The 11,552-nt window shown below is 38.7% G+C and overlaps 1 protein-coding gene across 3 annotated transcripts; it reads left to right on the forward strand.

The window, feature by feature from the left end:
* The first annotated feature begins 1,224 nt into the window (after positions 1–1,224).
* On the forward strand, positions 1,225–10,900 carry arfrp1 (ADP-ribosylation factor related protein 1). 3 transcript variants are annotated; one of them, XM_044213044.1, is made up of 7 exons: positions 1,225–1,613; positions 2,609–2,696; positions 3,109–3,191; positions 5,216–5,297; positions 5,878–5,948; positions 6,329–6,452; positions 8,845–10,900. In XM_044213044.1, the coding sequence occupies exons 1-6, from the start codon at positions 1,521–1,523 to the stop codon at positions 6,431–6,433; spliced, it is 522 nt and encodes a 173-aa protein (XP_044068979.1). In that variant the 5' UTR covers positions 1,225–1,520; the 3' UTR covers positions 6,434–6,452; positions 8,845–10,900. The 3 variants fall into 3 exon arrangements, with proteins under 3 accessions (XP_044068979.1, XP_044068988.1, XP_044068970.1); XM_044213053.1 differs by having other exon boundaries at positions 1,227–1,475; positions 6,329–6,429; XM_044213035.1 differs by having other exon boundaries at positions 1,229–1,613; positions 6,329–6,429.
* The last annotated feature ends 652 nt before the right edge of the window (positions 10,901–11,552 follow it).

Here is an 11,552-nt window from a genome sequence, read left to right on the forward strand (position 1 = left end):
TGCTTACTTAAAGGTGGAAACTAGCAATTTAGTATTGCAGTTCCATAAGGTTGGGGGTCTCAAAAGAGACAGATGAAAAAAAGAAAAATCTAAACAGCAGAGATGGAGATATCCAAACGTGTAGTCCCTAGTACAGGCCAAGATCCAAAAACACTGGATCCTACATTTCCCATAATGCAACAAATACCATATTTTCATTAGACCTTCACTTCTTGCAAAAAATGCCCTTGTCCAAATTCCCAGACAAGTTTGTGAAGCAGGTTTTCTATTAAAAATCTGAAGTCTCAAGCTCCTGCTGAGTTACAGTAACTCTGATGATGTCATCAGGGTTATCTCAGCTTTGGCTTTTTGTCTGGTCTTGTTCTCTCGGACAATACTTCTCCAGAGTCACAGACGACATTACACAAGTGTTTTCACAGGCTGAGCAGTACAGCTCATGATGCGTAAGCTGAATTTCACGTGTAAAATTGGTGGGATGCCCCTTTAAAATACATCCTTTGGTGTTAACCATTATAATTGTAAGATTTATTTCAATGCTGGTCAATGTTTTTTTTCACTCTATTCCATTTGTTAAGTGAGTGGAGTTGCTGTGTACGGCCTATGTTTACTGTAAGTAAAGCACCTGGTTTACTATGAAAGAAAAAAATGGTATGAGAATGTGAACCTTTAAAAGCTGCCATTCAGGCCCAAATACATAACATACATTTTAGGTAAGTCAAAAAAGTATTTTCGTATATATAACCTCGAGTTTATATTATTATTATTAATAATAATCCGGCATTGCATTTCGGCCAATGCGTTCCGCCTCTTTTGCTCTCCACACGGACCACTGACCTGCATGCAAACAAAGCCTGCTCAAACGTGATTGGTCAATACTACTCGGCCTACAAATGGATTACGAACAGATTCTGCATTCATATGCAGATATCTCTTCATAGAGATTAATGGTCCCTCGAATGAGTCACAAACTCATTGTCATGATCCAAAAAGCATCAGCTGATGGATGACATTCATGTCTTAATCATGGTCTTAATGCGCTGAGTTCCAGCTGGAAAAAAAAAAAAAAATTCTATTCTATTTTAGGGTGGATTTTTCCTTTAACGTCATTACGCTTCACGAAACGTACGTAAGCTCCGAAATGCTTTCTGGGAAATGCAGTTTGAGTTGAATTTACAGCTTGTTAACAGAAAGGCCTAACGAGACGCTGTTTACTTCATTTCCCACAATTCCTACAGTCGTACTTCCTGGTTAGATTACACGTAGCGTCACTTCTGTGTTGTAGCGCTTCGGAGTAGATAGCTACAAACGACGAGTTTTACAGACGTATTTTGTGCATCTACGATTTTTATTCACTCGTGTTTATAGACGTATTTATTTACTTTGACTATAATGAAGCCACAGCGGCGTGTGTCGCTGTGTTTGGCCTCATATGTAGGCTAACTATGTTATCAAGCTAATATTGGCAAGACTAGTTAGTAAGTACGCTAACAGTTACTTGTGTTTACGATTTTTTTTCCAAGATGTATACTTTATTATCTGGATTATATAAGTACATGTTCCAAAAGGATGAATACTGCGTTTTGATCCTTGGACTGGACAACGCTGGGAAAACGGTAGTTAAGTTATCTTATAATTTGAAAGTTATTACGTTACAATTGAGTTAGTTAGCGTAAACTCGTTAGTCCACACTAACACTAGCGTCGATTGTGTTATTTTCGGCGTCGTTCTGCTTTCATCCCTATGTGGCTTTGTCGTCTGTCAGTCTCGGTTTCTCTAAGTTACTGCGATCAAGCCAGCCACCGTTCGTGTGTTGTTGCGCGTCTGTTCATACAATTACGTTACGGTACCGGTAATTGGAGCGGCCAGACGGACGTGCAACGACTTGCACAAAGTTAACTGCAATGAATTCTCACGTTTTCCATACCTAGTGAAATGATATCATGTTACACATCATGTATGACATATATCTTGTTTAAATGTGATGCCACCTTAAACGTCCTAAAATGTAAATTGGTGTCTGTAGGCCCCCCGAAAACTACAGTAGATTCCTGGATAGCAAGTGATTACTTTTAAATATGTCTTTATAGAATGTGAAGTTGTTTTACTGTTGGCTGCCTTTTAAAAAAACAAATAAACATAAACTCATCTCCATTGTAATGCATAGGAAATTCCCTCTTTTTTTAAAACTGTGATAAAACAATAAGTCATTTCTGTAATTAGGTAAATAGGTTTGTATAGAAACCCAGTGGAGTTCTACTCAGAATATCCTTGACTGTTAACATGACCTTAATATATTTCTAACAGCAAAATCACAATTCTTCAGTTTATGTAGGAGCCTACATTTTTTGTTGCTGTTTTTATTTCACACTTGCTTTGGCAATGTAAACGTCAGTTTCCCGTGCCAATAAAGCCCCTTTGATCAAATATATATTATAATATCGTTTCATTGGGTATGCTTTAGTTTTGTGACCTTATCTCATGAGTCAGAAGTGTCACCTACTTTGTGTGTATATATACATATTAGCCTATGCAATGTCATATGAATCATTGAATGTAAATGGGTCTAGTTTGACTTGTCTGTTAATTTCACTGTTGTCTTTCTTTGCAGACCTTTCTGGAACAAACCAAAACAAAGTTCAGTAAGAACTATAAGGGAATGAATTTATCGAAGATCACAACCACAGTCGGTCTGAACAGTAAGTGAATGTTCTAGTATGTCTTCAGTTGTGCTTGTCATGAAGAGTAATGAGCTTGTTTCCTCCAAACAGTGACTACCCTGGAATAAAAGTAGCAGGGTTCAATTCAAGCTCCTTGGCCGATGAGTGGGCAATGACTACTTGTGGCCAAAGTCAATCAAATTGTGATACTTAAAGGGGGTTATTTCAATGGCTAACTGCAATGATTAATTATAATTTGCTACACTAATCATTACTAGGGAACATCATATTGTTGCATAGCTGCTTTCTGAAAGACAAACTCAAGCCAGTTCTTTTTCATTCCACTTCACTGCTACACTCTGATCACCTGATGCCTTGTCTTATAATTTGCAGTAGGTGCTTGATTCCTCCCGCTGCTCATTTCTTATCGATGTGACACTTTCCTTCACAGTTGGTACAATTGATGTGGGCAAGGCTCGTCTAATGTTCTGGGATCTGGGAGGTCAGGAGGAGCTCCAGTCTCTGTGGGACAAAGTGAGTTAAAAACTACGTACCAACAATATCCAGAGGGGTGTTCTTCACCAGCCGCATACTGACACACGCACTTCATGTTTGGGCTGAAGGCTCTGCAGCAGAGCGGAGGAATATCCCATTTCTAAGACAGAATTACTTTATATACCCTGTTCTACCTTTTTACCATATAACTGCCCAAAGTCAAACATTTCCAAAAAAACAAACAATATTTTAATAATTAAGTCATAATACTGTATAACGAGATTTTAATCAGGTGAGAGCAGGCTGTCAGCTTTCATGTGTTAAATGAGGGATATGGATGACCTGAAATTTCACCAATAAGCACCTCATCATCATAGACTTTTGGATATTGTAATGAAATGAAATCAGCAACTGCTTCCTTTTTTTAAAGCAGTGACTGGAGCACAGTAGGAACTTGGTTTCCTCCAGACAGCTGAGCCAAAGAGTGCAAGTTCGTGGCATTAGAATGAAGTTCAGTGGGCCCTACTGGGAATCTACAGTAAAAGCGAGAATTTATCAGTGCGTAAGCACTACTGTAGCACTCTGTCCATTCAATCCACACCGACTTAGACCTCTGTTCGGCCGTCTCTGTCCTCAGAAGCTGCTGTCTTTCTGTCAGTAGTAGCTCTCAAGGAGCTGAAAGGACAGCAGCTGCTGTTGTTATCAGGCTGACTGATATCAGACATTTACTGGGTATAAACAGTTTTCAAGTAAACTGCATAAGAATTATACAGGAAGATTCATTGATTTTATTTCCCCAGAAAACCAGAAAACTCATAGCATCACTGGGAGACTGGATCGATCATTACAGTTACTATTAATCATTTCTGAACATAGTGTATAAACAGCAGGAGATTTGTGTGACTTAAACAGCTGTCTGTGGAGATTATGCTTCACTTAGACAGAGGTTAGGATAGCAGCTGTGTATATGTGGCTTGTCCATGCAAAGGTTCCCGACCTCCTTTAGTGCTGCACACAGCCATGGCCCTGAGCTTTTCAAAGGGAAGCAACCAGGTGCCTGTTTGGTGACTATGTCAAGAACCTGTGGAAGAGCCAAGTGAGGGGTGACGCTGAGTTGACAGCCTGGAGACAGACTAGAGCTGTATACTGGTCTTTTGCAAGTAAAAATAGTAACTGAAGTATATATGGATTATAGGCTTGGGCGGTATCTATTTTTTCATGCCTTCATACCTTCCTGACATTTCACCGGGGTATACGGTATATGACCGTATTTATGTAAAAACAAAACAAAAACATAAAAGCTGAGCTACTGGTGATAGAAGTCATTGGAGCATGTATGACATTGTCTAGCCTACAATGTTGTCCAATATCCAATTAGCCTACTTAGTAATGCTGTACCAAATGTCGTTATTTTACATTCGAAGCTTCTATTGAGGTTTTCAATGAAGCTTTGAATGTTGAATTAAGGGTTTATTTCGACCAAACCAGAGCTGGTGATTGTTGGAACAGTGGAAAGACTAACCAAGATGGTTTTGGTGAGTTTTATTACGTTTCTGTTTGAATGAAGTGTGTTTTACGATGAGTTAACAAGGCAATTAAGCTAGTCTTAGTTCGGAGAAAGAGACAAACTTGAGTTCAGAAGGTGTACGGTTGTATTTTTCTGATTTAATAAGGAAAATATGTGCACTTTATTAGACTAGTAAAGCTAAGAGAGTTTGTGGAACGTAGCAAACTCGCCACTCGCACATATCTCCCAGCTGAAAGGGGGGGGGCACACACCTGCGCCGGTTTAATAGAAGGAGGAGCATCTGTACTTTTGACGGTAGTGAAAATCATACCTTCAGGATTTCTGGCATATCGTAATACCTTGCCCTTACCCAAGCCTAATGGATTATCAGGAACATGTACACCTACTCCCATACCCCATCCAAATATAATAAGTCATCTGGTTCTGAAGGCAACCTTCGTACCAAAAGTTATCTTGACTGACAGAGATGGATGGTTATTTCAGCCCAGGAGCCTGCTCTGATGTCCTATGTTGTATTCTTCATGTTTATATTTAGTACTATGCTGAGTCCCATGGAGTCATCTATGTGATAGATTCAACTGATGAAGAGCGCCTGTCAGAATCAAAGGAGGCCTTTGGTGAGTAAAACACAATGTAACCCTATGCTCTGTAATGTGTGTGTACCTGTGATTAAAACAACCCTCAAAGGATAGGTTCACAATTTTTCAAGTCTGTCTTAAAACAATAATCAGGTGTCCATATGTACATTGAAACTGGTTTTGCTTCCTGTAATCATTCCTTCTGTTCATACTAGCCATTAAACGATCCTTTCCTAAAGCACTTTCAATGGAAGTGATGGGGGACAAAATCCACAGTCCTTGTTTTGTGAAAAAATACATTCCAAAGTTTATCTGAAGCTTATATGAGGATTTAGTCTGAGTCAGTCAAATCAAATGGATATCTTCCAAAGTTAAAATCTTTTTAGTATTAAATGTTCTCTTTGTGTTTCGCAGGCCAGTGTTTCAGTGTTGAGCTGCAGTGGAGGGATAGGGGAAAAAAAAGGGAATTTTGTTGGCTTTGTTGTGTGTGCAAGAAAATGATCAGTAACATAATAGGGAACTGAAAAAAGCCTTTATCAGAAGGTATTTTTTATTCTTTGATGATAGAAACACTCGTTTCTAGTTGTTGAATCAATAATTACACTCTTGTCTCCTCCAGAGAAAATGATCAGCAGTGAGGTGTTAGAAGGTGTCCCCCTCCTTGTGTTGGCCAACAAGCAGGATGTACCGGTACTGTATGATCTTTTTAAATGACTAAGACCATGTTCAGGTTAATGCAGATTCATTTTAAAACAACAAAGATTATTCTCTATGTTTTGACCTTGCATTCACACTAAGCCAGCATTTTATTGATAATTTGTTTCAGTCATATATCAAGCAAAAATGCCAATTCTCAAATGTAAGGATTTGCTGTTTCTCGCTGTTTATTTAATTGTAAATTGAACATTTTTGGAACTGTTTGTTGAACTGTAACAGCAATTAGAAGGCGTCACCTCAGGGCTTGGCCCGAGTCACCCTTACTAAGACAAAAACTATATTAGAGATAATAATTGCTGTGCTCTTGTTGTTTTGCAGCTTTCAGTCATGTCTTGTGTCTGCTCTGTTCTCAGAACTGTTTGTCTGTGCCGGACATTAAAACAGCCTTCAGCGACTCTGCCCCGAAGATTGGCAAGAGAGATTGTTTAGTCCAACCTTGTACTGCCCTCACAGGGTAAGACTGCTACTGCGTTAAAGGTGGGGTATGCGATTCTGGAGAAATCCAATACCATGACAAATTCCATGATATAGAGCGAACAACGATACAGCAGGTAATGTAACTAACGTTAGCTAGGTTGTGTGTTAGCAAACTGTCCCTGCAGTTGCTGCTGCGAAGCTAACAGCCAGAAAGACGAGACGGTTTCCCAGAGCCAGCACAGCAGCTCCAGACAGCGATACTCACAACTCTCCTGCTGCTATAGCTAACATCACAACAATGGCATATCTTGGCAAACTAGAAAGTAAGCTGAATGTCCGCGGGCAAGTCATATAACGTATAGTGTTGTGTGGCTCGGTCCGAGCCACTTTGTTTATTTCCCATTTACAGAGCCAGGGCTGTGTACAAACACCAGAGTTTTTTTTTCAGCCCACACACTGAACGGACAGCTAGCGGACCGTGACAAGATATTCGCTGAATTTGACAAAAAGACGTGGATTGGATTAGAATCGCATACCCCTCTCCCCCACTTTAAATGGTACACTGAGTGTGTGCAACAACAGCAACCTGTCAAATAATATAATCAGTACAATAGCCCTTTGTGGAGTTTACAATGTTCGATATCTGAAGTAGAAGTTAATGAAAGATAGTATTGTTAGTAGTTTTTGTTTGTTTATTATTATTGTTAGTATGTTGTGTTGCTACTGGATTGGATTCCATTATATTTTACATGTATTCATGTTGTTGTGGTCTGAGTTTACAATTTAGGCATGAAAAGATAATTTAAAAAACAAACAAACAAAAAACTCATACTCTAGTCAAAATTTGACCTCAGTATCTCAGAATTTTTCGTTACCATGAGTATTTTTTTATATTAATAATGTAATTTTCAGTCGTTTTGTTTTCCTTGGTGGAAATGGCTATCCATAGATAACAGAGAAATATAATCTACTTTAAAATATTAAAGTAGTTAGAACTTAAATACAAGAATACAACAATTTTAAGCTGACAGTAAAGTTACTAAAGTTATGCACTAAGTCATTATATTTTAGTGACGGATATTATAGAAATATTTAATATGGCTTGAAATTAGCGATGCCCCGATCATGTTTTTTTGCCGCCGATGTGATTGCCGATCATCTGTGAGTATCGGCCGATACCGATCGTTTTTGTTGTTTTATAGCAGCTGGTATAGCAGTATTAAGTACCGGAATACCTTGAAAATAGTCCCTTTTTTAACAAAGTGCTGTAAAAGTCCAAAGTTTTGTTCAAGTCATAACATAAATTGCATGGCTAGAAATTGATCTTTATAGCGGCTGGCTTTTGACTGCTCGGTTTTATACCGACCTCTGACTCCTCACTCCTCCTAACCAGCTGGTTGGGGCCGCAAGCCGTCAACAACTGCTAGGATAAAACAAGTCCTACCTAGTCTGTTGTAGGCCACATTTCGGCCTTTTTCGTGGCTCAAAAACTGACATCCATAGAAACGTTTGGTCTCAACGTGAACCGGAGATTCTGCAGATTAACTGATATATGATTCAATACAGTCAGACACCATACGAGATGAATAAATCCCCGTTTTCGTTAGCGTCGCCGCCATCCTGACTGGAAGGGAGCCTGCTGCTATGTCACCACGATGCGTCTGCACAGTCACCATATTGGAGAGGTCGCTATGCGTCTGCGTGGTCGCCATATTGGAGAGGTCAAGATCCGCCAGTAAACAAATACAATGTGCGTCCTCAATCGGTTTTCGCGATCGGTGACTAGAAGGCATTAATCACATATTTTTACTGAATATCGGTGATAACGATCAGGGCATGCCTACTTGAAATTATACAGTAACTGCTTTAGATTTTTTTCTTTTTTTAAATGATTAATTCTTTGTTCATAGTGTTTCCCAAATGCATACTGCTTTAAGTTTTCATGCAGTCCTACTGAATAAGACAACACACTTCCTGTTGCCTTCACGAAATATATTCGGCATAATCAATAACAAAGTTATTTTTGTGCATGTGTTACTGGCATTGGTTAAATAAGCCACTTAATAAAATGAGATACTAAGACAGCGTAGTGGACACATTTGCTTACTTTAAGCTGATGGAGCGAGTGTTTTTCCAGATAGATCTGACAGATAAACTTCTGTTAAACTGTGATGAGGTTTATGGTATCAGTAGCTGAGATGGCTGGTAAAGGAACAACCCACACAGCTCATTATTCTTAATCAGCTTTTCGGTCTTGTTACCGCCTGCTTTGCACATACCACCACTGCTGTTTTTTGCCAGCACATACCACTATGCCACACCACGGCAAAACTAGAGACCTTTCTGTTAAAAATGCTCTGCCATGTTGATCTAAGGGGTTTGTCCTTTTTATGTCCTTGATCAGAAGATTTAAAATGCTGCTAAATGACTTATTTAATTTGTTTTGATACAGGGATGGAGTGAATGAAGGCATTGAGTGGATGGTGAAGTGTGTGGTCAGAAACATTCACAGGCCACCCAGACAGAAGGACATCACGTAAGAAGTCATCAGCACTCTTTACTCTTCTTTTGGACTGTGAGTTTCTCCTCAAGGACATTCCATGGAAACCCTGGAGCTGATAATTCTCCTCTCTCCTCGTGTTTGCTGTGACTTTGAACTGTTTGGATTTCTGCTCTTTGGAGTTCATTACAGACAGCGTGTGACAGTATTTTTATCACCAAGCATAATTTCAGATGTGCTTTGAATGGACATCTGTGTGATCCACTTGTTAGACTTTTTGAAGCGGTGTTATAATTTCTTCTGCTTCATGTGTGAGCAGCAGCCCCAGTCTCTGGTGCAGGCTGGGGTTGTTGCGACTGTGTCTGCATGGAGCTTCACTGACTGACACCCTGCACTGTGATCACAAGAGCACAGAAACATCCGTTTGACACATCAGTTCTCACATAAAATATGCAAAACTGTAATAGGGTGGTTCTCTGTTTGTCCACAGTATCAGCTTAACTAAACAGTGTTTAGCTCACACTATTAAAGTTGAACTGGAATTTGAAGTTTTTGTGTAAGGAAATGTCAACTAACAATGATACTGCAGCTATTGTGCACATTTTTCAAAAGAGGATAGAAATGGATAGATGGATGAGTGACAACAGAGAATGGGTGTTGCTAGGCGACGTGCTGTCAAATTCCATGGTGCTCTACTAGTTTGTTGAGTTTTGTAGTCCATTCGGTAAGTGGAAGCTAGTTAGCTTGCTAACATTAACACTGATTCCCACTAGAACTTACTTTAGTTCATGTTATTTCACCACCTGCTCGGTCACTGTCAAACTCCTGCACACTGAGTGCTTTGTTCATTCCACATTCGACAAAGGACAGGGTCTTTGAATCATGACACAGTGTAACGTAGGGAGTGCTGAAATCATAGATAGTAGCCTACTAAGCAAATGCGAACAACGTGGATCCCCAACTGGTTAACTACCTGTGTGGCAGTTAAAATTGAAGTAATACAGTTTCCGCCCACACAGATGTTGCACCAATCAAATTACAGTATCGACATCATCAGTCAAAAACCACAAATTCAGCTTCCTGAACAATTCCAATGTAGAGGGCGCTGTAACTGCAAAAAGATAAATAAAACAAATTTCTTCTTTTCAGTAATTACAATTTTGTGCACACGTCAGTCACCAAAGACATATATACAGATTTTTTTAGCAACAAATAATTTTAATTTCAGTTTGACTTGAAAGTTTGAACTCTCTTACTTGCTGTTGACATGTTGTTTATAGCCCTTAACAAACTTAACTTGTAATATCATTTATTCATCATGTTTTTGGCTTCAGATAACTATCATAAGTTATTTATGATGGATAAATGAGAACAAATGACGTATAATTTTGAAGGGTTAGTGATTTGACAAGTTTTCCTGTGACAGCTGTGTAGTGTGTAGAGTTCAAATCAAATAATGTGAGGAAAAGAACAATAACTACTCTATTAATAGTTTTGTATACTTTAAGGTGGTTTTGATGGTTTTTTTTTTTTTTTTTTAAATCTTTTGATCATAGCAGAGGGCAACTCAATGGGGCTCCATAAAGACTCTGGTGCAGCAGCCCAAACTGCACCAGAGTCTTTAACGACTTGTGTGAGTGGTACACATATAATTCAACAGCCACTCAACTGTTTTTGAGGTTTCTTTGTTACCTGTATGTCATTTGACCTCTGTAAAACATTCATAGATTGATTAAAACTAAGATTGACTTTGGAAATGTTAATGTTAATAAGTGGCAGAGACACTACAGATGCTTGGATAACTGCACACGATATCTTTAAAAACTAAATGCACTGAGTGTGCTGAACAGACTGAGAAACCTCTGCTGAATCACTGTATAACAGCAGTTTAACTTGGGATGTATGAAGTGGTTAAAAAAACTGAAGGTGATGGTCCTCTGTCAGTCACATATGGTAGATGATGATGATGATGATGATGATAATAAATTTCTGAATTCAAAGAAAAAAAGTCTGTCATGTTTCAATTTGACATAGTTTGACATAAAAATGTCCTGCTGTCAGTACTCGCATTGACCCTTACAACTCAACCCAGGACTATCTATCAGGCTATGAAGGGTAATTATATTATTATTAACTAGATGTGTTTTGTTTTTGTTTGTTTTTTTACATTACTACAGGAATTTAACTGCAACCGGTTGAGTTTAAATGTAAAATTGTATTATATTGGATTCCCCAAAAACACAAATATAATCTAGTGTCATCACAGCACAACTGTTCAGTCTTTGACATTTTGCACTGTGTTTTAATGCCTTCATTTTTGATGTTAATTGTTGATTATATAAAGGCACGTATATTTATCTCAATATCAGTTAAAGGTCCAGTGTGTAACATTTAGGAAGAAATGGAATATAATATTTATAAGTATGTTTTCATTAGTGTATAATCACCTGAAAATAAGAATCGTTGTGTTTTTGTTACCTTAGAATAAGACGTTTTTATCTACATAGGGAGCGGGTCCCCTTCCACGGAGGTCGCCATGTTGCACCGCCATGTTTCTACAGTAGCCCAGAAAGGACAAACCAAACACTGGCTCTAGATAGGGCCGTACGCGTTTTTTGCGAGTTTTGCGGCCACCCTAGTTTCTATTATATGCTTGGAAG

The sequence above is a fragment of the Siniperca chuatsi genome, linkage group LG2, assembly GCF_020085105.1.
Source record: "Siniperca chuatsi isolate FFG_IHB_CAS linkage group LG2, ASM2008510v1, whole genome shotgun sequence".
Taxonomy (NCBI): domain Eukaryota; kingdom Metazoa; phylum Chordata; class Actinopteri; order Centrarchiformes; family Sinipercidae; genus Siniperca; species Siniperca chuatsi.

Coding starts and splice junctions, on each gene's coding strand:
- arfrp1 (XM_044213035.1), top strand. CDS start 1,521: ATGTATACTTTATTATCTGGATTATATAAGTACATGTTCCAAAAGGAT. Junction 1,614..2,608: donor TGGACAACGCTGGGAAAACG/GTAGTTAAGTTA, acceptor CTTTCTTTGCAG/ACCTTTCTGGAACAAACCAA. Junction 3,192..5,215: donor TCCAGTCTCTGTGGGACAAA/GTGAGTTAAAAA, acceptor GTTTATATTTAG/TACTATGCTGAGTCCCATGG.